This window comes from Cimex lectularius, unplaced genomic scaffold, assembly GCF_000648675.2.
Source record: "Cimex lectularius strain Harlan isolate CLEC.00 unplaced genomic scaffold, Clec_2.1 scaffold1, whole genome shotgun sequence".
Classification (NCBI taxonomy): Eukaryota; Metazoa; Arthropoda; class Insecta; order Hemiptera; family Cimicidae; genus Cimex; species Cimex lectularius.
In genome coordinates this window covers 2,758,839-2,785,878 of record NW_019392813.1, presented here as the reverse complement: position 1 = coordinate 2,785,878, position 27,040 = coordinate 2,758,839, and the positions used below count along the sequence as shown (strand labels likewise).

At 36.8% G+C, this 27,040-nt stretch overlaps 3 protein-coding genes across 10 annotated transcripts in view; 2 read left to right on the top strand and 1 right to left on the bottom strand.

The window, feature by feature from the left end:
• The window catches only part of LOC106670048, a 50,639-nt gene extending 43,749 nt beyond the window's left edge, over nucleotides 1-6,890 (top strand). For 5 of the 6 annotated variants that reach the window (XM_014400486.2, XM_014400402.2, XM_014400156.2 and 2 more), the window contains 2 exons: nucleotides 6,125-6,458; nucleotides 6,576-6,890. In XM_014400486.2, coding sequence (XP_014255972.1) covers nucleotides 6,132-6,458; nucleotides 6,576-6,872 — 624 coding nt within the window. In that variant the 5' untranslated portion in view covers nucleotides 6,125-6,131 and the 3' untranslated portion in view covers nucleotides 6,873-6,890. Of the gene's footprint in view, nucleotides 1-2,020; nucleotides 2,430-6,124; nucleotides 6,459-6,575 lie in introns of those variants that run through there. The other variant, XM_014400077.2, reaches the window with a different exon arrangement.
• Nucleotides 6,891-7,343: 453 nt separating this feature from the next.
• On the bottom strand, nucleotides 7,344-20,905 carry LOC106669713. The gene is made up of 8 exons (XM_014399418.2): nucleotides 20,670-20,905; nucleotides 14,339-15,666; nucleotides 14,038-14,283; nucleotides 13,839-13,970; nucleotides 11,552-11,732; nucleotides 11,277-11,488; nucleotides 7,757-7,942; nucleotides 7,344-7,700 (listed from the first exon to the last, which is right to left on the bottom strand). The coding sequence occupies exons 1-8, from the start codon at nucleotides 20,764-20,766 to the stop codon at nucleotides 7,521-7,523; spliced, it is 2,562 nt and encodes an 853-aa protein (XP_014254904.1). The 5' UTR covers nucleotides 20,767-20,905; the 3' UTR covers nucleotides 7,344-7,520.
• Nucleotides 20,906-21,086: 181 nt separating this feature from the next.
• On the top strand, nucleotides 21,087-26,986 carry LOC106669788 (diphosphomevalonate decarboxylase). 3 transcript variants are annotated; one of them, XM_014399715.2, is made up of 12 exons: nucleotides 21,087-21,438; nucleotides 22,082-22,276; nucleotides 22,413-22,628; nucleotides 23,272-23,342; nucleotides 23,407-23,474; nucleotides 24,211-24,257; nucleotides 25,702-25,839; nucleotides 25,896-26,095; nucleotides 26,150-26,272; nucleotides 26,329-26,499; nucleotides 26,554-26,712; nucleotides 26,767-26,938. In XM_014399715.2, the coding sequence occupies exons 5-12, from the start codon at nucleotides 23,407-23,409 to the stop codon at nucleotides 26,905-26,907; spliced, it is 1,047 nt and encodes a 348-aa protein (XP_014255201.1). In that variant the 5' UTR covers nucleotides 21,087-21,438; nucleotides 22,082-22,276; nucleotides 22,413-22,628; nucleotides 23,272-23,342; the 3' UTR covers nucleotides 26,908-26,938. The 3 variants fall into 3 exon arrangements, with proteins under 3 accessions (XP_014255201.1, XP_014255023.1, XP_014255367.1); XM_014399537.2 differs by lacking the exons at nucleotides 22,082-22,276; nucleotides 22,413-22,628 and having other exon boundaries at nucleotides 21,320-21,438; nucleotides 26,767-26,986; XM_014399881.2 differs by lacking the exons at nucleotides 21,087-21,438; nucleotides 22,082-22,276; nucleotides 22,413-22,628 and adding an exon at nucleotides 22,942-23,199.
• The last annotated feature ends 54 nt before the right edge of the window (nucleotides 26,987-27,040 follow it).

Below are 27,040 nucleotides of genomic sequence, written 5' to 3'. Positions count from 1 at the left end.
TTTTGAGCGCTTAACATGCAGGAAGGGTTGGCTTCGTTTTTCCTTTTTTTTGTTTTTTTTTGTAGAACGGCTAAAAGAATTCTCTTCTTCGTCCTTTGTTCTGCGTTTTTTGATTACTTTTGAGTTTCGTTCTTTTAAATCAAAAAAGAAATCCGTTATGTTTATGGGAAGTATTTACATTTCTGCTTGTAAATGTTTGATTTTAGAAACAACCTCAAGCAATGCCGTGTTGTCGACGTCTTCCTCTCTTGAGAACATGTTCGGGTGCTTTTGTTGATGTGGCTCAAGTTTTTGATAGGGTCTGAAATCCTGGTTTGTGTTAGCTCAAGACTATCCTTTCATTTACATATTTCCTTACATTCTGATCATACCTGGCTGACCAGTTCTTTCATCATTCTCAGACCACTATCCTGTTAAGGCTGGACTCCCGCAGGGTTGGATGGTCCCAACCTTTATTCAACCCATACTGCTGACCTCCCAGCCCATCCCGACACATCTATTCACATTTTTGCTGATGATGTTGAGATAGATCTCCAATAAAGATAACTTTCCTTTCACATCATTCCCTACAGGCTAACATATTCAACATAGAATCTTAGCTGAAGAAATGGTGGATAAAAATAAATAGACAAAAGCCAACATATAACTTTTCCCCTTCATGTTATATTGCCGCCACTATACTTCATATCTATTCCTATAGTTAATCATGACAACTACCCTGGATCATACAAAAGACTGACTTGGATCCACTAAAAAAGCAAGAACTGCCTGAACACTCTCACGACTTGTAAACAAATGATCAAAACTGACGCTTCACAACCTATGACTAATATAAGATTTGATAGTTAAACACATTCAGACATATAGCATTGAACTGTGAAGTTCAACCAAACATTTCTACTATCATTGCATTCAGTTTTCCCAATCCAAAACCCTCTTAATAGTAGTACCTCAACATTCCTTTGGTGAAAGTTGTCATAAAATCTCAATACATAAAATTCCATAACTCCCTTTCATTACACCCAGATCCGTTAGTTTTAAACCTAACATCCCGAACAATCCCCAAAAAATTCCCCAAGTTGTCTAAAGCGGCAGTGGCCTCGCGACCAGTCGGGCAGTAAGTAGACCCTTCTCAAATTTCACCTGTGGATGATTCTTCGCATCTTAGTACCAAATTTTGTTTTATTTTATTTTAAATTTTATACATATCAACAATTTTACTTGTAGTTTAAAAAATAAATACTGTTGTAAAAAGGAAAAATCAATGCCAGGCCAAAAAAATATACCTTGGTTACTTTTTCTTTAAATATTTTTCAATTAAACTAAAAATTTCTTTTTCAAAGTAAATCTTTTATCAAAGAGTAAATAGAATGAGACAGAATAGCCTGTCAAAAGAAAATTGCTGACAAGTTTAAAAACATTTTCGCAAGCCTACAACTAAATCTGGAAAACAATGAGATGATCTGTCGTGACCAAACTGCTCACAAATCAAAATTGCAAAACAACCCGTTAAATTTAATAGTTTTAAAGATGTGCCTTAAAAATCATACACTTTTATTAATCATTTCAAACAACAAAAATTTATGTATGAGAATACTGTATACTGTACATTTTATACTTGCTTTGTCGGTAGGACAATAGAACCAATTGAGCTGACTCTAATTGCTACAGTCAACAGTAATTATCCTTCAGAAGTGATAATTGACTGAAGTAGCCTAGAATTATTGTTTTCTAAAACAATTTTATCTTCAAACCTTGTGTATTAATTTTTTAGAAAAATATGATCAAAGAAATCGTAAAATTTTTAAAGTTCCATCTGCTATATACAAGTTTATCGGTAAATTCTAAGTAAATATGGCTAAGTTAAGTCACACCTAATTTGTATGGAGTATGTACTATCATTGACCCTTTTAACAAAAATTAATACATTCGATTTTGTAAATTGAAAAGGACCAACATATAAACAGTAATAAAAATATTGCACTATTCTGTATTACAGCCAATAAATATTATTTAATAAAACACAAACTTAAATCGGTCAAAACATATGCTAATCAAGCAACCTTACCAAAATTATAGTGAACAAAATTCCTTCCCTGTAAAATTATTATTTAAAAACAGGACAAACAAGACCGTGGACCTCATGCTAAAAAAATTAAAATGAGAGGATCCAGCGGGCCTTTTCCGTCAACGTCCAGAGACTCAGGCAGACGCTCAGCCAGAAAACTGGAATACAAAGAGTGGAAGGTTTTGAGGTGGGAAGACCCGAAGAGATACCACAAATATTACCATTACAAGTCGGGCTCCTATTACAGAAAAAAGAAACTGAGGTTCTTGTTCGAAACGACCCTCAAGCCCTTATTTTACTCTTTGATTTTGCTCCCATTTTATAAGAACAAGCATCACATGCGTTGTTTGACTTGTCTCAAGTAAGTTGATCAAAACTTGAAACTATTGATTGAATCTGTAAAAAAAGTTTTAAATGGGAACAAAAATACCAAAAAGCTGTAAATCCATTCAATAATATTGAGAAAGTGTCCATATGAATTTATTAAAGGATCATTACATTAATAGTTGATTTTGAAAAAACAAAGTCCTGGTGTGGAATGGAAATATTCATCAAAGGAATTGAAAGTTTTCTTTAAAATTCAAACCCCTTATTTTTAATATAAACATATAATATTGACAGCTGATAATTACATCTGAAATGATAAATTAAACAAGGGGCCATAGTGGCATAGATCATTAGGGTGTCAGACACGTATTAGCCATTCTAGCGGTTCTGAGTTCAAATCCCAGCAAGTCCTATGTTTTTTCTTTTTTAATTGATTACAGAATAAAAAATTCTAAAGTGGTTTGGCCTCTCATCTGCGAAAAAGAGTAGTTTGACACTACCCTCCTGTAATAAATCAAACAAATTTAATGAGTAAAAGAAATATGAAGCTAAAAATGCATTAAAAAACATGATTTTAAAAAAGTGGTGTAGGTGGGCTGGATCATCAGAGAAGCTCTGTATCAAGAGCACTATATATATATACTATAAGTGACCATCGCAGGATCTGACTCGTAGAAGGGTCATCCTTACACGATTAAGTCCAGGCCATGTGAGGTAGACACACATACACTTACTTTTTGGCAAAAGCCCACTTATGTGTCCGGCATGTAGAGAAAGGTTGCTCAATTTGTCCACCACCTAATTCCTCGGCTCCATATAGAGAGTGCATAGGAATGCCACCTGATGTGAGAATTGTGCTTGTATTTGGGTCCTTTGTTCATATTTTTGGATGAACCAGGGTTGATTTATTGTATAAAGTACAGATAGTTATATTCCTAGTTGAGAGTGAATGTATTTATTAGCATGAATGTGTAGTGTGAGAGGGCCGATTGTGAAATATTCAGTACCCCAGTAATCCTAAATTAGGCTAGTTATAACAGGTGTAAAGGATGACAGGAATATCAAGTACTCCACTCCCTAAGTGAATAGTGCGTAAATAGGAAAAAAGTATTTAAGATAGTGAGAATGTGAACGGGTTTGGAGACTGAATACATTGGTGGCTGAAATGTCCTAGCTGTTGATAGCCCCTGGAGCCCACCCTCGGTGAAATGAAACCTATGTCTGACCCTCGACTATTAGGTGATTCTTGAGACCTGCTGATTTAATTTTGATTTTAATCACAAAAGTTGGAATTTCCAGCAAACTGCGAGAATTGATGTGCTCAACTTTGTACATGTGCATATGTGTGTATATATATGTGCAGATTTGAGCTTATATAAATCAATAATCAGAAACAAGAAACAGGAAGAAAAGTTTTTGAAAAGCCAGTGAGAACTTCATTATTTTTTTTTTTTTACCATTCATTTATTTATTTTATTTTTTTAAGCAAATTTATTACTTATTTAAACATTTATTTAGTTCAGGAATATACACCCATCATCAGCAACTTTTTTTTATATTAAATTTTTCATTATTATATTTCTTTTAAAAGATATATGACTATTTTGCATTTGCCGACAAGTCACATGGTTACCTATGTTAAAAACCAAAAAATTGAAAAAGACAAATTAGTCTTAAAAATGTCTGTTATTAAAAAAAAAATTCAAATGAATTATTAAAAGTACCGTCATGCTACTACACAACATCCTCATTTCAAATTGCTGGCACTATCATGTGAACAGAAATGTGTAAATTGCGATAATAATTCCCCTTGCGATATAAAACACATTTTGATATAAATGTTAAAATTGGTCCTGTTTTATATTTACAATTTGCACTTCAGCACATATTTTCCCTTTCATCCAAATATATTGAATAATGGATGCTTAATCTAACCTAACCATTCCTAACCCCATGCGCACTCCATGGCAAGATGAAATTATGCGTCCATTCTGTGAATATATCTTTGATAAATTTGAAATAGGAAGGCCTGAATAAATAGTCAAATGTTGAACTATTACTAGCCAGCAGTTTCTTGCAGTGTTTCCACTTTTCACTGGATCAGCCTAAATCTTAAGATTTTCATGGCAATGATGAAATTGATAAGGACTTAATCTGTTGATCTGTTAAGCTAAAAGAAGTAAATTTTTCTTATTTGCCCACCTTTATGCACAGAGAAACCATTTTATAAAGATTGTGGTCCATTTTTATTTTTAAAGAGAGGTTAGAATATACGCGAATACAAAATTTCTTGTAGTTTGGCCAACTTTTAAATCTTCCTGGTCCTGTTTTGTCATGACAAAACTCCAACCGGTTAAAATATGCAGGCCAGGATTATCAAATATGGCCTAACTATGGGTTGGCACTTGCAGACCATGACAAAAAGATCTCAAAACAAAATTTGCTAACTCTTAAAAACAGAATAATATACTTCTAGAGTAATAAGTTAAGAAAATTTAAGTATATAAAGTTGAATTTCCAATTTATTATTGTGTTTGACAATAATTATTGACTAGGTTTTAAAATTGAAAATTTGGTTAAAAATTAAATAGAAATCTTAACAAAGGAACTGTTTTCTTTCTAATTGGCATTATATAGTAATTAATAATTAATTGACCAAGGGGACTGCTGAGTGGTTAAGGTGTCCGACTTGTATTTGCCATGCTAGCGGTTTCGTGTTCAAATCCCGGCAGAGCCTGTGGCTTTTTAATTGAGAATGATATTAAAAATATGTTGTAAAGTGGTTTGACCTCTCATCTAGGACACCCAACGGGTAGTTCGACATTAAACCCTCTTGCATGAGAAATTACTATCATTTGCCTTAAATGTATTTCTAATTGGTCTCATCACCGACCGTTTTTTAATAAATATAACTATTAAACAAAAAAAAAGTGCAACAAAACTCTTTAAAATTATTCTCATAATTCCCAAACAAATATTTGCCCTCTGAAGCCAAATTACTTCTTGCTCCTCCTTCTCATCACGGCATCTCGGAATCATTCGGGCAGTTTTCGGTTTAATATTACTCCATCACCTCCTTGAGAAGAATCACTCGGCGGCTAATTCGCTCCGTCTGAGAATTGGTATGAGCAATTTGGCCTCTTTTTTTCTTTTTCTTCTGATCGGATCCCTGTAAATAATAAACCTACATGACATTACTATTCAGCGAGCATACGTTTTGCACTTTACGAGTTGAGAGAAAAGAAATCCCCGCTTTTGACCTTGTTTGCCCGCCCTTGATTCGATTCGAGGCCTAGCTGGGGAAAAATTTATTCGATCGAATCGCAATCGTCGGAAGCTCACGAAAATTAATTCCTTTTTCTTTTTGTCCCTTACACCCATCTTAAGATCAGGGCAAAAAATTGGATCCTGGTTCGGCCGTTTATCCTCTCCCAGTCGACTTGGGCCAAATAAGCAATAAATTAAAAAGAATTTGATGATGGGCGATTTATGCCAAAACTATCTCACAATCTTCTCAAAATAAAAATCCCCAAATAGTTGTTGAAGTAAGATGGATGTTATTATGTTATTGCTTGTTTTTTATTAACTTAATTAAAAACAAAAAGTTTTAATCAAATCACATAATTTTATTATTGTTTATGTACATTGTTTAAGTATTTACTGCGAATTTGCTTGATACCACTTAATTAACAAATTTTAATGTTTGTTATAATTTTTTTTAAATTTCAGACTTGTTATGGAAGATAATGACAGGAAGCAACATGAGTCTACAGAAAAGGCCCAGATAGAGGTCAACGTCTCTAAATACCCGAATGGCGACACGCTACAAAGGGAACGGCGCTACCATGCCAGACGAAATAAAGCTCTGGCAGTGACTTCGCCGACCGTACTCTCTCCTGAGAATACGCAGTCGCCGGACTTGGAACTGCTCAGTAGGAGGTTTGTAGCCGATCATGGCGACACGTTTTCGACTTTGCCTGTACAAATGAAGCTCAAAACCTTCGGAGAGCGGTTTACAAAGAACTCATGCGTCCAGACGTCACCGGTCTCTAGTCACAAAAGTGTAAGTTTTGTCTGTATTCATCCGCAAAAAAAAAAATTAATTGCTTTTTGGGCTCATAATCATGGTGTTGAAACATTAGAACCCAAATTTACAATATTAAACAAAGTTTTCCTTTAGGAAAATCCGTGCGACCAGGAAGATGGCGAGAAATTTCAGGAGATTCAGAAAGTCAAGGCCGAAGTTAAACAATTGTCCACTATGTACGTCAAGCTACCACCGGAGGACTGCTGTGACACCGCTTGCCAGCCGTCGGCGATCACGAAAGAAAAGAGCACCATCGACATGGAGCCGAAGGATCACGAATTGGAAAAATTGAACAACAACAAAGAAGAAAAGGATGAGAAAGAAGACTATCCCTGCATCGTCGACTGTCTCTACTATTCGATGCAGTGTTGCGACTGCAGCATTATATGATTCACTTTTATTCTTAAACCCTGACATTTTATCAATGATTTTAATCATATAGTTTATATTTTTGTATATAATGTAATATAATTACATTTTTTTAAACATATGTATCAACAGATATTTTCAAATATGCTCAATGTATGTAAAATGTACACTTATATTTTTACTAAATCAATTTTTAACCTAGTAAATTTTTTTGTTTGTTAATATTTTATAAAAATAATGTAACAAATAAGGTTTGATATTAACTAAAATCTTGCGATACTCATTGTGTGTTTAATCTAAATATTTATTGTATGAATTAGATCGAAGGTGATTGATTTCCTGTTGACATGTGTAAAAGTACCAAAGTTCGGATTTGACAGTCCAGTTACAAGGGTGCTTTGAAAATTATTCAAATAAGACCACATTTGTCTTTCAAAACACGTCAAATTATGTAAAGAAAAATATATAAATGAGGCATTTATGATTAAGGAATAAATACAACCAATAAGTTTATTCATGAAACTTATCACATGAAAGTACATTTTGTAACGTACTTGCCATTAGAAATAGCTTAATAGAAAAAAAAATTAATAGAAAAACTTAAATAAAAGAAATGAAATAAAACATGCTAGAAATTACATAGGAACTAAGAAAAATACAAGTATTTTTTTAATTGGCATGAACTGGGTGTTTATTTTCTCCCAGTGCTTCCATTTTCAAGCGTTGTAAATCGGGCATTTTCGTCTTTGAAAGTTCTTCAGGAAGTTGTTCCATAATCTGGCTCATTTTGTCTACGACTTCGGCAGTGTCTTTCTCGTTTGCAACGTTCAATCTGGGTATGACTATTTTCTAAAAATAAACGACAATAAGATCTACGCAGTTAATTTCTTCCATGGCTGTTTTACCTGAGTGAAATTGAGGAAGTTGGTTATGTTGTGGCTGAGAAGTAATACGTTTTGAAGCATGAACGGGACTTGGAACCAGACCAATGCACAGTCGGCGAGAACTTTGAAAGTGGGGATTATAACGCTCAGGCTTTTAGTGCCGCTCCCGATTCTCTCCCACTCCCTTGTAGTCAACTGCGGCAATATCTAAAACAATCAGGTACATTGAAGAATTCAGTATAGAAATGCTGAAGTTGTTGGAAAAAAGTTGTCAAAAAAAGCGATATGAACAAATAAGTTTCAAAATTACAATTTTATTGCCTTATCTTCTAAGGTCTATCGTCAGCCCTGAAAATGGTGAGAAAACAAGGATCAGAAGTGACCAAACTACAGGTCCTCACTGAGTTACGATTTTTATAATAAAAATTACTACTGAGGAAGTGGAAGAAGAAGGGGAAGAAACCAAAGACCGATACATGAAAAAATAACAAAGTATTGTTGCTAGAAATGATAAATGGCGGAGTATGTTGTTTAACCTTTATAAAAAGAATTCATTAATTTCATGGTCCGCTTGATCGATTAATATATTACAATTAATTAAGGTTTTTAGTTGAGATAAAAAAGTCAATGGCACGAGCGGGATTCGAACCCACGATCTTCGGCTCGATACGCCGCTGCTCTACCACTTGAGCTATCATGACCTCGATCCACTCGGACACCAACTTCCCATCTCAACCGCACCTTTTAAATTTTCCCTCCTTTTTGCCATTTTTAAATTTATAAAAACATAGTCACTACTCACAGTTAGTGTTAATAACTATGAAGGAACTATCTTTTTATAAAGTATGTTGCTAGGCTATCAGAAATTGAGGTTGTAGAAAGTAGGACCTTCAAAACATAATTAGTATAAAAAAAGAAGACATTTTTTAAATCACCCAAATACGCTGAATACTCTTTAAGTAAGAAGAAAACCAGTTAACAACCTATCTGGAAACGCGAATGAATGTATCACGATGATCACTTTTAGTTGGAATAGAATACTACACTAATTAAATTAATAATTTAAAAAACTAAAAGATCATTTGTTATGAAGATTGGCCATAGACTGCTACACAGATGGATCACTTATCAAAGGAAGAGGGAGTGGTGCAGGAATCTACATACCAAAATTAGGAATCAGCATCTCCTCCCCTCTTGGCAATATCATGTCCGTTTTTCAGGCGGAAATCTGTGCCATCAATGTGTGTTGTAGAACACTTATGGAAAATAAAATTAAGGAAAAGATATTAAAATCTTTTCTGACAGTCAGGCTAGTCTTAGGCATTACAAAAAGGTTTGTCAACCTCACGACTGGTGGAGGAAACTATAGATCTTATCAATAGGATCTCTCTTTCAGGTTTGATAATAAGGAGACCCTTATTTGGATACCAGCACATAAAGGATGGCAATGAAAAGGCGGATGGCCTAGCCAAAGAAGGTTCTAATACTACATTTGTCGGGCCACAACTATGAGCACAGCGAAGGAGAGTATCAATAGCTGGGGCATGAAACAATTCCTTAAGGAATGTAATTTATCCTCCGGACACAGGCAATCGAAAGAGTTTGTTAAGGCGATCAAACCAGCAGAATCGAAATGGCTATTCTCTATCTCAAGGAAGGGAATTAGGAGGCTGGTAGGTATTCTGATGGGGCACTGCCCACTGAGAAGACACCTCTTCGTAATGGTATCCTACCAGATCCCTTTTGCCGCTTCTGCGAAATAAAAGAAGAAACAGCAAGGTATGCTAGGTCTAGATTCAAAATCTTTGAAGGAGAGAACATCACCAAATCACTCCCCGAGATAAAATGGTCCAAAATCTTGGGGTTTGTGAACAAGTCCAAGAGCTTTATGCAGGACACGTGAGCCGACCAAGTCCCGGACCTTTTAGGGATGGGGTATGAGTCTACCCAGGCATTTAACCCCCCCTCGGGTCTTGGTCGCCCACCCTGCATATATATATATATGAAGATTGGCACCAGCAGAAATCATATTACCGGCAGTGGCGTTTGAGTATTTTTAGGGAAAAAATTGGGTTCAGATTCAGGGCCACTGAAATTTCAAACAGCTGCTGTGTCAACGCTCTCACTACTAAAGGCATCATCACTGACCTGAAATGATAAGGTGATGCAGGGCTCCCCAAATTGTGGTCCAAGGGCTACGGGGTCCACCCTGGATTTTATTCTGTGGAAGGGTTTGCTAAAGTTTGGAGAGCCCTGAGATGACGTCTTCTCACAATGTCTTCTAAAATTAATTGGAACATAATATGAGAGGAGCTGCGATGATGAGCTCTGGGTTGAAGAAAATCTCAATATCAAAAGGTACTAAATAAGGGAGCACAGTGGTGCATGTAATTGGGTCGTAAAACATTCAACTGTTTTTTTTGTTTTTTTTTTTACAAAAATAAATGGGTTTTTTAATTGTACCATTTGATCCATAACCTGTTGTAATTGTCCATGTTATTTTGTAATTCCTACCTCCCAACACTTCTCAGGTTGATAAACACATCAGCGGGTTTTCTGCAGTTGTCAAGTGAAGTAAAATTTTTCCCAGACAGAAGGGATGTGAAAGGTACGGATGCATCAGGAGAGTACAAGAGCACAAAATGATACAGATCCAGCACAAGGGAGTAAAATGGCATCGATGCAGCAAGAGAGTGCAAGGGAACAAAACGGAACAGATGCAACTGTACGGAAAAAAAACTGGAATCCTAAGGCAACGCTAGCTACCTTATAAACTTTTCTTCCATGTGATGAAGAAGGAACTAAATGTTTCAGTAAACACATTCAGTACATGAAAGACAGCCAAGGCTGGAACCTAAAAATCAGGACGCTCAGCAGCGTCCCCTGGCCAGTTAGCAATATTTCATTATTCGCGAACCCAATCCTGGTTATACTTTTTACCTCTTTTCCTTCTCTATAATAAGAATAAGAATAAAAATAATAACATATAGATTAGAGAGCATATATATCTAACATCAAAATATTAATAAATAATATTCTCTATAATAATCACTATAAGTAAAAAAATCCGGTATTCTGGATGAAATGCATTATAGGATCGCCTGGAGTCAAATTGAGACTGGAGAGAGAACAGGTACATTTACTCACAAAACTGACCCTTACCAATCGTCAAAAAATAAAACGGACTAGGATGCACTCGAGCGTCCCACCGGCCCATTGGATGTTAACATAGGACGCACCCGAGCGTTCTCCATACTGAATGTGTTAATATAGAAGAGTAGAGGTTGTTTAAAATAAACTATCATGTCAACTCAGCGTCGATGGTCACACCAGTAAACAAGGTGGGGATGTATACACATAGTTGAACCCAAAGACAACATATTAAAGGGCTCAATGTGTCATATGCCAAAACAAATTACATAATTAAAGTTTTAGTTAAATACAATAAGCAAAAGACAAAATGAATCATTCCTGTTATTAAAAAAGTAGGGTAGATGTGTTGTATTTTCCTATTGCTTAATAAAGTTACAATTTTGCCTACCTTCACCATTGACATTACGAGATGAAGTCGAACTTCATTGTTTAGATCATTCAACGCCTCTCCATGGCCAAAACCCGGTTTAGTCCAAATGAGCAGACCGTGTGTATCGATGGGTAAATCTTTTCCCCAATTTTTCCAAATCGGGATCATATACTGCCATGTCAGTGCGCTCAGACTTTCTCCTAGGGCCCTCAACTGTACTATCTCTTCATCTTTTCGGGACAGATATTATTTTAATTAATCGCAATTTGAGATTCGCTCTGGTGCATTTATACCTTCTGATGTCTTGGCTCTTAATACGTTTTGAACCGAACTGGTCAAAATGTTGATGCATTTTTCCGTTATTTCTACATTTTCAGTCTTAAAGTTTGGAACCTTCGGCCTCAGCTTGTTCAGAGTTTTGGCGATGATGCTTATAAACTTGACCATGCTTGGTCTGACTATTGGAAGAATCATCTAAAAATGAAAATCTATTATTGTAAAATTTATAGGAATGTGCCTATTTTACAGTATTTGAAAGCTACTACAGATAAAAGATTTAAAAGTAATAATATATAGAATATTAGATTTTATTATAAAGTAAATATATAAAACGTTCCCTTTGTTTTTCAAGTTTCTTTGGTCGAAAACTCACCCAAAAAAACTGTAATATAAAATGGTTATTTTTATTATTTATTTTATTCCATAGACAGAGACAACCAAAATCTCCCCCCCCCCTCCCACCAACCATATAGTCACAGCCTCAATTCAACATTTTATTATTAAATATTAATAAGAGGTCAAGTGCTACTGTCAGAGCGAAAATTTTGGTTGTCTCAATCTAAGAAGAAGAAGAAGAAAAATAACTTTATTCTGGGACTGGTGTCCCCTAAGAATAATTTACATGAAATAAATAAAAGAAGTTCCTTCTATGAAGTTAAAAATAAAATAAAAAAGATAAAAATCTTGGCACAATGTATACCAATAAGGCAGGACAGAAGAAAAAATTATGAGAATATTAAACAAAAATAACAAATGTTAACGTGAGGTCTCTGCTTGGAAGGAGAGGAGGTGATTATACAGGTGGGATTTAAAGGAGGAAAAGGAGGCAGCGTGACGAATAGAAAGGGGAAGGGAGTTCCAGAGTTTAGGGGCTCGGATCAGAAAGGATCTTTCGAAGGTATGGGTTGTATGTTGTGGAAGGATAAGGTCGATTGGGGATGAGTGGGTCTTTCGAGTGAGATGTGAGGAGTTGAATTGGAGGGATTGGATGATGTAAGGAGGACGACGAGTGTGGATGGACTGGAAAAGAAAGCAACCTAGGAAATACTGTGCACGGAAGGAGGGGAATAGCCAGGAAAGTTGGGAATACAACCCCGACACCCGGGATCCCCGTGGGGTGCCGTACACAAATCTTACGCAACAATTCATAATACGCTTCAATCGCGCGTTCTCCCCCTCCGAGAGACCACCGTATGCCAAACAGCTATAATCGAAGAAGGGAAGTATAAGGGAAGATACAAGGAGTTTGCGGGTGGAGAAAGGTAAGAGAAGCCAGGACCGACGAAACAGGCTGAGGGAGGCAATGGAATGGCGGGAAATTTGGGAAATGTGAGAATGCCAGGAAAGGTTTTGGTCAAAGACTACTCCTAGGTTTTTAACCGAAGAGCAGAAGGGGATGGGATGGTTATTTAGCATGAGAGGTGGGATGCTGGGGAGGGAATTGAGGAGTTGCCTGGACCCGATAATTATGGCGGTGGATTTGGACGGATTGGGGACTAGGGAATTTTTATGGGCCCATTCGTTGATGGAGTTTAGGTCTTTTTGGATCTTGAGAATGGCCGAGTCAAGATCGGAAGGGTGGAAGGATATGTATATTTGGGAGTCATCGGCATATAGGTGATAGTTACAGGAATGGATGGAGTGGGCAGATCATTGATATAAATGGAAAAAAGGATAGGAGAGATGCTAGAGCCTTGGGGAACCTCAGATTTTAGAGGGAGGAAGGAGGGGGTAAGGCCATTGGGAAGGGAGACAGCTTGGTGGCGATTGTTAAGGTAGGAGTGGAACCAACGGATGGTGCTGGCGGAGAAGGAAAAAGATCGAGTTTAGAGAGGAGAGAAGAGTGAGGGACAGAATCGAAGGCTTTAGAAAAATTAAGAAGGACAAGTATCGTAACTTTCTGTTGGTCCATTGCTAAGTGGAGGTCACTGGTAATTTTTATTAGTGCTGGTTGAGAGGAATAACCTTCGCGGAAGCCAGATTGAAGGGGGTTGAGAAGATGGGACTGTTCAAGGTGCCTGGAGACTTGTACTTGGACTAATCTTTCTAGGGGCTTGGACAGGTTTGAGAGGATGGAAATGGGACAGTAGTCTGTAGAGGAGGATGGGTTGGGGGTTTTATTGACAGGGTGGACAAGAGCTTTTTGCCAGGCTGTCGGAGAAACAGAGTTTTGGAGTGAGTCCAATCTATGGAATAAAATAATAAGATTATAAAAAGTAAATATACATAATAATTTTAATTATAATAGATTCCTTAATATAATAAAAACAATTCAAAATGTTAAAAAACTTTAAAAATTACCTCTATTAAGTCTAAATAATAGTTTAAGTAATTCCAGTCTTTTTCAAGATGACATTTTTCAATCAACGGTAATATATGATTATATAAAAATAAAGAAGGATTTATAAGTTTAACTTCGGACAATTTTTTCACCTGAAAAACAAAAAAATATGTATAAACTCAAAAAGTATAGTTTTACAAAAACAGAAAAAATATTTACCAGATGTACGAAATTATCATGGATAGCTTCAGGGCTATTTTTCATTTCATCAAGCAGAGATATGACTTTTGTTAAAATAAGAGGCAAACCAGTTTCTTCAGATATGATGAGACAGATTGGCGAGACGAACTCGATATATTCCATAATGAGTGTGGTCTTTGCCTTACTAGACCAGCATTCATCGAGTGCTCGGCGAATGAACATCTCCCTGGACTCGATCGCAAGGCAGATTACTTCGTTATAAAACTATAATAAATATCGTCATTATAAACATCGAAACTTGCAAAGAGTAATGCCTCACCTCCTGTTTCTTGCTGTCGTCGTTTACCAAACGGTTGAAAAACTGAGTCGCACGGTTGTGAAAATCCGGCCCGATCAATGGAGATTTGTTTCCATATAGTTCACAAAACCGTGCCAGTAGTAGAGTCTGGTCGCTTCTTTTGAGGGATTTGACTGATATGAATATGGTCTGGCGGATGGTTGCTAAATCGTTTGGATCAACTGAGTTTGTTTCTAAGTATTCAAAAGCTTTATTGATTAATAACAGACTAGTATCGTAATCTATAAGTGAGGAATTGTCTGCTATAACTTTCATATACGTAGCGCTTTCGAATATGCCTTTTTCGATGAGACCTCGCAGCCATTTGATCTGTGTTCTCTTTGGGTTGAGAAGATTTATAACTATAGTGTTGGCATCAGCTTCTTTGATTTCTTCGTCCTCCGTAACCGGTCGGACTGCTATCGTTGCTAAACAAGAATCCAAAGAACTAAGGCCTGGAATAACATCGTACAAATGTTGGATCGTCCTGATAGCTTCTTGGCAAGTGTAAGCCGTCTCTCTTATAGACATTTGAAGCGTCTTACCTACTGCGTCTTTAACTTCGACTTCAGTCCAAGAGATGTATATATCAACACTTACCAATTTGACAAATTCATCAGCTTTAGTGGCAACAAATCTTAAACAATAATAACCCCAGTTTGTCGTGCTGCTCGTCATACCCCACTTAGAGTACGTGTAATTTACATTAGCCTCGTAAAAAGGATCAGGCGAGAATTCTGGGTTTTGGAGTTTTTTAACACAGGATTCGACGAGGTCAAGGTACATTCTAACCGTATAACCCAAATACTGATATTTCTTGTCCCTATCCCAGTTCGCTCCATCGATCAATTCATTGAAGTTGTATTGAACAAGTGGAACAAACAATTTGACAAACTTTTGAGTCCTGTATTTACACGTGTTTTGTATGTGTAAAATTTTGTTCAACATACCGTCGATCAAAGAATAAAAAAATGCGAGCGCGCAATCTAAACTGATGTAGTTCATATAGTCATTAATCGAATGAACTATCTCGTACACAATCACTTCCGGGAAATGCAGTACGACTTCTCGTAAGTAATTGTGCCATTTCATCTGGGTGACCAATTGGAAATAGAGGTACTTGCTAATTTTAGGCAACACATTGAGAACATGGCAAAAGTTCTTGTCCTCGTCCAGCAAATTAATATTAGAAAAGTCCGAATTTAAAAGCAGCAGCATGTGGACTTTTTTCAGCTGCAAACCGTCTAATTCATGCTCTTTTATCGTTTCAGTCAGTCCTTCGATGATCTCAAATATGTAATCTTCATGGTCTGAAAGTAAAAAACACAACAAAGAGAAATTATAATTAGAAACAAAAGTGAAGTACAATGAAAACTTTCAAATATTGAAACTTATCATTTAAGAAAATAAAACTGAATATCCTATATTTAGAACACTAGTTTTTTAAGGGATACACTTTTTATTTATTTGATGTTTTATTAATTGATTATAAATTTTTTAACGAGAGTATTTCAACTACGAGGTTATATGAACCCTTGGGGTGCCGGTGTTTTTTAAAAAAAGCCCATTTTGTAAGGATGTCGGGTACCAATGCAGGGCCGCTGGATTCGAACGCGGGACCTTTTCCTTACAGTGATGAGTGCCGTGTCAGTGCCTAAACTGTTGCGGCCCCCGATGCCCAAAATATAAAAGGTTTATTTCCTCTAAATTTAGAATCTAACCTTCAAACTGACTTTAAATTATATTTATTAAACCTTGGTAGACAACTCAAGAGTTGCAGTTTTCAAAAACTACCCATGATTTCTTTCTGGTAAATACTCAAATCAACAGGATAATATTGTTTTGTGTAGGCATTTCTGCCCCAAAATGCAAATGTTGTTTGACAACTTTTTATCAGATCCTAAAGCTTTTTGTCAAGGACTTTTTGTATTTATCTGATGGATTTACGTTTGGGCAAATTGGTATACCGCAAAAGGATTTAGGGCCGAAAGGTGTCCCAATTGAACTTTCCTTAGCCAATTGGCCTGTTGCCACTCTCTCCCATACGCCGTGGTATCCAAACAAGTGTAATTTTGTTGTTTTCCCCAATGTCAAACAGTTCTGGTCTTAGTAACAAAGTAGTTGTTTTTATTGCTATCTGACTGTCCAAGTAAATGGCTATTCTTATATATTATTGTCTTCTATATTATTTATACTGTCTCCACCAAAAACTGTTGTTCTTCCGTGTTAACTTTGTGTTAACTTCCACCAAAGTTAATACAAATTCTAGCCCTTGGTTTATTTCCAAATACCAGCTCCTGAACCATACCTGGTATTACAGCCATATATTTACCAATAGTCAATATTGACCGGAGTATCTTTCTCCCTCTCTGCTTTATTTGGTATTTCAATTTGAAATTTTTTATCAAATCTGAATTTAATAATTACTGCTTTTTCAAAGACTCCCATGTGTATCCTTCAGGCCCGGGTTTTCATCTCCCAGGACGAATCTTAGCCTACATAACGTCATGTTCTGCTGTCCCTTTTTGCTGGCAATTTCTGCTGCTCTGAGTCTATACAGTCTCTGGAATCTGCAATGTCCAGTTAGCTAACTATTATCCTAGTCCTAACATGCCTAGATTTAGTAGTTCAACCATTCGTTTCAATGGTAGTCCTGTGATGAACTTTTTCTCCTGCCTCTATCTTGGGCTTCATTCCCATTGAACAGAGTACTTATTTTTAATCCCATCTGAACCATGTTTTTAGCAGACTGGTACGTCACAAAAGGGTTCAGGGCCAATAGGTGTCCTCATCGTTCCTTGGCCAATTTGTCAGCATTTTTTGCCCCTCAACCCTACAAACCATGGTATCCAAATGAGGGTAATTTTGACAGGACCTTGATACAATCCCAAACATCTCTGAGCTTTACCACTCATGCGGTAATTGCCCTCAGTCCAAATAATATCTATTTTTCTGTTAACAATACCAAGCTTTTTAATCTCCTAAGCACAGTGTTCCTTAAACACAATCTCCACTTGAAATACAGTGGCATATTTCCCAAAGCTTATATGAATTATAGTCCTCAGTTTATTTCCATAAATACTAGCTCCTGAAAAAATTGACTCTATGCAATAAGATGGCTTGTTTTGTAGCTATCTATAAACCATATATAGTCGGCATTAACTGGGATCCTTTTCTCTCAGTCTGCTCTACCAGGTATTTGAATTTGAACTTTTTTATCAATTCTGAATTTTGGATGAATGTAGGAGACACAGCATCAACAGGTTTCCCCAGAATCAGGCCTGTCTCTCCTTGATAAGCAAGTAAACTATTGGAACCTACCCCTGCCCATGAATTGTAGCCATTAGCCTCTGGCCTCTCCCTCGATACATAGTAGATTCAGAAGGAATTCCAGGGCAGCAGGAGGGATAGTTCTCATCAGCCTAGAAATTCCCAGGCATGCTAGTTTCAGCAATAAGGAGGATCTGACCACCCTTAGATGTAATGTCTTTGTCCACCAAACCATGATCCATAAGCTATCATAGGTCTAATAACATGTATAACCACAGGGCTTTTTAATTGGAAATTTTCTTTCAAGAAAGTCTTTTTTGAAAGGTCTTGAATGAAAATTGCCATTGGAATATGAAAACACCAGAACAAAGTCCAAAGATGTCCCTACGATTAGACAGATCAGTTGTTAGACTATGATAGTTTATATATCAATGATTTTGTGGACAAAGACATTGCAGCTAAGGGTAATAGAATAGAATCTTTATTCAAAAATATTTACAATAACTTTCACATGTTTACATAGGAGTGCCAATCTGCAATGTTTAGGTCTTGGCATTTTATTGAAAAATATAAGAAAAAGTACAGGTCCTATTATGGATCCCTGTGGAACACCAGTGGGTGCGTCACAACTTTGAGACAGGATTGATTTGAGATAAATTCGATTTCCTATTATGTAAATACAAGCAAATGTTTTTAATGAGGCATAGGGACAGCTGTAGTCTATCAGTCTGCTTATCACTCCAGCATGCCAAACCGTGTCAAATGCCTGGATGTCTATCAAAACCAAACCAGTGTGCTTTAGCTAACGGTAATCAGATATACAGTACTGCTCAGAAACTAGCATTTCTGGGCTAAAGAGATTGATCCTCCCTGCTACTCTGGAATTCCTCGTGTATCAACCTCCACTTATCTTCAGATGTGGAATAAGAGAGAATAGAACCTCAGAAAGCACTTGGTTATTTGTGCATCCTCCTTGCTTTAATATCATAACATCTCGGTACCTCCTTTTCAAAAGATAAATGTCTCCCCTGTTCCAGCCTGACAACTAGATGAACTTAGAATCTCTCGGAACTTGACTAAGTTTCTAAAAGAAAGTACCCCACCTGAGCCGTATAAACAGGAATTTCTTAAACTGTGTACCTCGATCACAAAAGCAATTTATACTGACAGCTCCAAGAATTCATTCAGTGTGGGAGCTGCCTTTGTAAGCAACTCCAGAAGTTATAAGGAAGAGCACTTCCTGCATAAATATTAACTTCACCGCTGAGCTTGTTGTTCTCAATAAAAGTATGAATATTGTATTCCTTGTCACATAAAGACTGGTACACAGATTCTCTGGCTTGTTGGCTATATAGAATCAATTCTCCCTTAATCCTATTAATCCTACTCCTAGCCCTGAGGGAATTTCGGTCGAGAAATTTCACAGTCCTATTCATGTTGATACAAGGTCATTGTGGCATTCGTGGCAACGTTCTTGCTGAAGAGGCAGCCACAGAAGGGATTTGGTTAATTTGAGTCCCTGGGGTAGATTTTCTCACTCACATCAAGAGAACAATTTGGGAAAAGTGACTTAACGAGTGGCATGAAATGACTTAACAAGCTGAGAGAAATTGAGGAAGATGTAAAACAATGGTCTCAAACCTCTTATAAGAAATGGTCCCAGTTTGCCTCAGAATAGATAGTTGCACACTTGCACAGTTTTCTCATGGCGAACCTCCACCGATCTGCCAAGGTTGTCAGGAACCGCTAACCGTCAAACGTATTCTTTCTGTATGTACTCGATTTGAGCGGGAAAGGAGCGCATGTGCTGTTTCAAGTAGTTTGGGGCGGATTTTGTCAGATGATACACAGAGTAGAAAATCATTTCAATTTCTTGAGAATGGCTAGTTTGCTGTCTAAAATTTTGAAGACGCATGAATGGGAGTGGAGCTGTGGACGTCAAGCCAGGTGTGGTTGTACATGGAGGCCGGAAAGTGCAGGGTTGGTATACCCTAAGGATTGTCACTGTGGTATTTTGTTTAATTTAACGTTTCCATTGTTTTAAAAAAAAATTTAAAAAATAGTGAGGTGGAATTCCTGATGAAGCCCTGGTTTCTGTTCATCACCACCCTAAAAAGATCTTGATGAAAAAGCAGACACACTGGCCAGAGGTCTGCAAGATGCGTAACATAAGCTCTGAACCTACACTTGGGACAACAAAAACAAATATAAATCCTCCGAGAAATGGATAAACCCAGCGGCACTAGACACAGTAAAAACACCAAGACTGGCAAATTCACTGCTGCAATTGAAGAGGGGAGTGATAGGACTACTAACTGGTCACTGACATGTGAGAAAACATCTACACGATGATCCCAAATGCAGATTATGCAATGAGGAGGAAAGAGCCACTCATATCATCTTCGAATGCGAAGCAACAGCTCAATGGACATTCAGAAAAAATCTAGGGAATGAAATTGTAGCAGTGAGTCAATGATCTGATACTTCCAAGGATTGAGTCTATTGCACTGAGCTAGGGAACTAGGAAGGTACAATAAATCAGAAGGATGGAGTGCCTGGGGAGCACGAACCCCGCTTCCTAGTATCCTCATTACCATACCCTAAGGATACTTTTATTCAAGGCAGATTATGACCCTTAGTGGTTGCTTGTCTTTATTAATAAAAACAATGGAGAATAGGTACAAACTACCGGTACAAAAAAATAAGATGACAAACATTTTGTTATGTTTTCTTTCTTTAAAGAAATTTCTTTTTCCTCTTATATAGTTAAACATATTCTCCGGTGTCTTTTCGAGGTTGTTTCATTTTGAATACTTGAAACGTTTAGTGAAAAATAGGGAAAATGACACAAAGAAAATAAAGATATATGAAACAACCTGCGCGTTGGGCATAGGCAGCACACGTGTTTACTTGTTTCAGCTGGTCAATCGAAATTCAGGCGGAAAAAAAGAAGACACAAGAGTAATATAAAAAGAATTTTTTTTTAATTTGACCGTGATTTTTAAATGACTTTCAACTTTTAAATATAATCGTGAACTCTCACCTAGAGAGGGGTCGATCTCGGCCAATTTCTTATTCAACTTTGTTTCCAGACTTTTGAACAGGCCCTGGACAACGGTGCAGATGTTGTCGAACTCCATTCTCGACCTGATTTTCTACATCAAGTCCAAAAAAAAACCAACAGCAGGAAAAATAAAATAAAAAATGAAGCACTTCCTTTCAGCCTTTCTGGTATTTGGCGCTTGAAAGTTGAAACCTGAAGATCGGGCCTGGGCGAACCTTCCTGTTTACAGGAAAAGAGCAGTGGAATATATTTGTAAAAAAAATTCTAAAAAGGAAGAGATTTTCTTTAAAAAATGGACAGTTTAATTTTCCTTGAATCGGGCGTTAAAAGGTTTAAAAAAATAAAATTCCTTACTCTTTTGACAATTGAACCACATCATCAAACTGATAAGGCAATGTTGATTGTAGATACCACCAGAAAGTAAACCGGAATCATCGCCTGTAATTCATTTACAATTTTTTGTATTTTTTACCTTGGAAAAAGTCCTCTCCGTATAATTTAAACCTCGAACCGTTCTCTATTCTATCTCTGGCCTTTCATAATATAATGAGATGAACGGGGTCAAGTCTATCTTCGACCCAATCGGCCGGTGTATTTTTATTTTCTTTAGGCATTTTCACCTGGATTCCAGGGGAGAAAGCTAGCGTTTCACATACCCGAGCATTTTCCTATGAGTACTAGTACTGGAACGTTAAGATGACCACCGTCACCTGCATAGCACCTGTTAACATAGCAACACTCAAATACTGTGAGTCTAGATACCACATTCTCACCTCTATTTAAAAAAAATCTTTATATAAATTTACATTCCATTATGACACAAAATATATAAAGAACATAGTTGTGCTAATTTTTTCTTGAACCGATCAGCTCTGGTCATTACACCGACTCACTGACCATCTGCCATCATCTACTTTATGTCTCAGTAACGATTGTATTGCATTTTGAACATTTCTATTCAACCTGATCTCCCTGGTATTTTGTCAGCAGTGACATTTTTAATAATTTTTTCAATGATTTTCTTTTCAAAAATGTGGGAGACCGAAACAGCAGGGATAGACCACTATGATTGGAAACGACCAAACTAGAGGTTCATCACCGTACAGTCCTCATGAAGATATCTCACAACTTTTTAGACAGAGTGGGGGATGCATACTAAGTATCACTGCAGATAAAGAGAACCTTGGATAATAGGAAAAGCCTCGAATTTTAAGCTTTGAAGCATTCTCTTCTATCTGCACACCACTACTTTCTCTATTGTGTATGCCTGTTGTCAATGTTATGTATGAACTTATGTACATAAATTGCAAGTTCCCCCCTCAATAAGAATTCAATTACACTCAATTATTATTCTGTGCTTTACCATGTCTAATCTTTTCTCTACTCATTAGGGGGCAACGACAGATGAGTGAAAGCGCGGATAACAGAAGCATGGTTAAGGTTCGAACCTAGAACCGCTAGCATGGCAAATCAGGATGACCTAACCACTTGAACACCACTATTAGGCAGACCATGATGTAAACGACCATACTGCAAGTTCATCACCCTCCACAACTCATGGAGATATCTCACAACCTTTCTCTATAGTTAAAAAATAAAATAATCTATTGACATATTATTGAATTTTAATGTCTAAGAATCTCAAATAACGTGAAATCAAATATTGACATATTATTGAATTTAAGTCTGATTGTTTAAGATCATTTTGATACCTACTGACAGATTCGCAAAATGTGCCTGCCAAACAGGAGGGCTGACGTCCAGCTACGTTTTGTGTCACAAATGTCAGAACCTAAAGAGGTTCTATGTAAAGACATACATTTTTCTAAACGAATCTCAACTTAGTTTTGTCAAAAGCTATGCTAAAATTCAAACCCAGAGCTGCTAGCGTGGCAAATACAATTAGGGCAGCTTAACGACTCGTCCACGACCAGAATGGTAAGGAACGACCAAACTACAAGTCCTTCCCATAGTGTGCATGGTGATGAACCTTGAATCCTTATCAACCATCTTTGTTTTTTCTCGCTGGGATGGCCTGTTCGAAGCATTTTGACATGGCTTTCATGAGAGGTGAGTAAGATACACTGAACTGACAGGCCAACCAGCGAAGATAGGCAAACTGAGATGATCAGAAACGACCAAACTCCAGGTTCATCATCCAACAAGCCTTATAGAGATATGTCACAACCATATATATTTTAAAAAGTAATATATACATTTCTATATTGACAGTTATTAATCTTAAGTAATTATTTGTTGTTTGGTCTTTTCCGATCATTTTGTTCTCTGGTGGTTTGGACAGACTCTCAAAATGTACCTGTCCAACAGGAGGGCTAGCATCCAGCTACGTTGAGTGTCAGAACCTTTTGACATACCTTTTTCTAAACTAATCTCAACTAGAATTTCAAAAAGCTATGCTGAGATTCGAACCAAAACTGCTAGCATGGCAAATATTTGAATTGCTTCCAACGTGTCACTAAACAAACGTCTCTATATTTGTCTTGCTGATGTTAGCATTTCTTGTTGCATTGTATAACATTATTAATAAACAAAATAATATAAACCATTTTTTTTTTTCCAGGGGGAAAACGAGATGAACATCTTATTTTGCCACTCAATGATTCCATTAGTGCCACTTTATCGACGGACCAGGTAAAAAAGTTCTTTAAAACTTTAGTAACCCCCCGGCAGTATTTTAAAACTTTGTCTATTTTAGATGCATGCCAAAACGACAATCATGGCAAGCCCTGACTTTACCAAAGACCGGATCTGGTTGAACGGAAAGTAAGCATATCGATTTACATTTAAAAGCTATGATATCGCAGTTTTGTCCTCTACCTTGAATTCTATCCAAGCCACCTCCAACATCCAAGAACACCTTGAGCTTATCAAAGATTGTTGCAAAGAATGGAGGACAAGGCTGAAAGAAGAAAAACGTGTATATTCACATTGGATAAACAGTTTTGTCCTGCATTGTACATCAACAACAGAGTACTGACTTCCAATCAACTCTGTACTTAGAGAGCAGACTGACATGGAATCCCCACACAAGACTTGAGACAACATGACTTGGACAACTATGAAGACTTCTAGGACCAAAATTAGATGGCCATCAAAACTAAACTAACCTTATACATGACTTTACAGCGACCACTTTGGACATACAGAGAAAAACTGTGGGGTTCTGCCCAGCCATCCAATATTCGATGCAACCAATCCTTCCAATCAAAAGTCAACAGACAAATTGCCAAAGCCACTAACCTCACCATCCATAATGACCTGAACATTCCTTTTGCCAATGAACTGACCTGCTCCCAATTCCAAAAGTTTCACACCAACCTCTTGATCTATCCTAACCCTACGGCTCAAGTCCTCTCCACTCATTCCCATCCTGAGAACCCACCCAGCAGTGGCTGGTTTCTCATGGCATATGTACTCTGAATTCAGCACTGGCATTAGTGTTACAGTTGTGATTGTGTGAATTTTTTTTTTATTAAAAAGTTTTAATTTATTTTTTCAGGGAGGAATCGTTTAGCAATCAAAGACTTTTGACGTGTATCAATGAAAGTAAGTTCCCCTTTCTGTCTGAATATTCATTCTTCATTATGAATGTTATCTTAAATAAGACACTGAAGTTTTTATTAACAATTTAATGAATTACTTTAAAAGAGAATGCAATGTATGTGTTACTTGAGTGTCTCATACTTATGTTCACCATATTAGCTTTTTAGTTGGAATTTTGTATAAGAGTAATTCAAAGAAAAATTGTGAGCCCTAGTCTGTGACATTTGTTAATTTAAATGTATTCCTTAGTAAAATTGCATAATTAAAATAACGCAAATATCAAGAGTGCTGTATATGTTCAGCATATTGAGAAAGGATGCTTGATTTGTCCTACTTAACTACTAGCTACTTATACTTGTGCACATCAAATAAACATCTCAAGGGTGCAACATAAACAATAACATTACTTGGCACGATTAATAAAGTCCTGAAACACCTATAACCCCATCCTTGAAAGCTCCAATGGCAAAGGGTCATCTCAACCTACCGGAAGGATTGCTGCTTCAGCGCCTTATAGATGTGAGCCAAGCTTTCCATTGAGTATCGCACCTGGACTTGCTCTGGAAACTCGATGGAATTCTTACAGTCATTTATTACCTCATCTTAAAATTTGCCTGATAGTCTATCAAGTAGGAATTGAACTACTTCCATGCTTACAATGTCAAAGCAGGCGTTCCACCAGGCAGCATACATAGTTCTTTTCTATTTTCAGTATACTGCAGACATTCCTATCATGACACAGCTCTCGCTGAACTCAGACCCACCGGCCTTAAGAAACCTCCAGGAACATCTCTCGTAACAGAGAGAAGAGTTTAAGAAATGGACCATCAAACTCCATGCGAATTACCTTCAGCCTCTGTTGTATCACCAGTCCTCAAATGTACAACTGTTCTCTACTAAAAAAATCCTCATCACTACTACCATTCTAGCTATAAAGAATCGTATCTTAAAACACTGGACCCCTATTACAACATCCTGAACCTCCTCTAAGACTCCTAAAGCACCAATAGCCTTGCAATTTCCTTCCTAATGAGGAAGGTAATTAAAGCCTGGGTAATAAAGATGTAATACCATGCATTTGAGAAGAATTCTGTATTTAATTAAAAAGTTAAAACCTAGAAAAACCATCGGCAGAGCTTACAATAGACAAAAGTTAAGTGCTAAAGGGCGATATCCCTATGATAAAAAAAAAGGAGAGAGAAAATCAGTCAAGACCATAAATGTACTCGGCTGTAACAAAAGTTTAGAAAAAATACACAAAATAAAGCTTGCTGCTTAAATTTTTGTTTACTTAAGTAGAAAAACTTTGTTTAAATAGTTCCAAAACTGGAGTAAACTAAAATACAAATAATTTGTAATTATTGGTTTAATTAATCAGTATTAAACCTGATAAACAGTGTGATCCCTGTGACATGTTTGAATTACTAAATAAAACTGATTCTTTTAGTAAAACGGAGAGCTACACTGGGTGAAAAAGGCGATGAAAAGGATAGCAAATCTAATTGGAAAGTTCACATTTGTTCCGAAAACAACTTTCCAACTGCTGCAGGATTAGCATCATCAGCAGCTGGTTATGCATGTCTAGGTAATTGTACAAACAACTTTTATAAATAAAATATTCTAATTGGTGTATTTGCCTAGTTTATTGCCTTGGTAAGGTATTCGGGGTAGAAGGCGACCTGAGCAGCGTCGCCCGTCTCGGTTCAGGCAGCGCGTGCAGGAGTGTTCTGGGCGGTTTTGTAAGATGGCACAAGGGCGACAAAGACGACGGTTCGGATTCGCACGCATCACAAGTCGTCCCTGCTAGCCACTGGCCGAACCTGAAAGTTCTCATTCTAGTTGTGAGTTATAAACAGGTCAATTTGTTAAACTCATATAAATGGACTGTTTCACAGGTCAGTGATAATCGTAAGAAAGTCAGCAGCACAAGTGGTATGCAGCAAAGCGTTAAGACAAGTGAACTACTTAAACACAGAGTTGAGCATATTGTTCCTAAAAGGACTGAACTATTTATTAAGGTTTTTTTTTTTTTTAATTGTGGAAATGAAATAGAAACTAAAAAATCACCTTACAGGCTATAGAAAGCAGGAATTTTAATACTTTTGCTGAACTTACAATGAAGGATAGCAACCAATTCCACTCGGTGTGTTTAGATACTTATCCTCCTGCCGTATACATGAATGACATCTCTCATGCAATCGTTGAATTCGTTCACTGTTATAATAAGTCAAAAGGGACCAACAAGGTACAAGTAAATAGTATAAGTTTTACAACTTAAGTTTTAAATTGAAACTTTCAGGTTGCTTATACATTCGATGCTGGCCCAAATGCTTGTTTGTTTTTACAAGAAGAGGATGTTGGAGAGGTCGTTTCACTCATTGAACAGGCGTTTCCGCCATTGGACAACGCCAAGGACTACATAAGAGGGCTTGAAGTAAAACGTCCCAAAGCACAAAATGTAAGTGAACTTTTGTAAATTTCAATTTATATTTAACTTTCTTTTTCTTTTAAGGATTTAGCCGTACCTTCAGGGCCGCATGAATCTGGACTTCTCAAATACATAATCCACACGAAAATAGGTGAAGGGCCTCAAGTACTGACGGGACACAATGTTCATTTATTAAACAAAGAAGGTCTTCCAAAATCATTATAATTTTTAATAGTTTTGTATGTTTATATTTAACAAAACTGTGGTAACTCAAAATAAAACTTCTATTTATTCTACCTTGTGATTATTGTTTTTCCCATTTATTTAGACATTATGATAATCGTGGACAATCAAGACA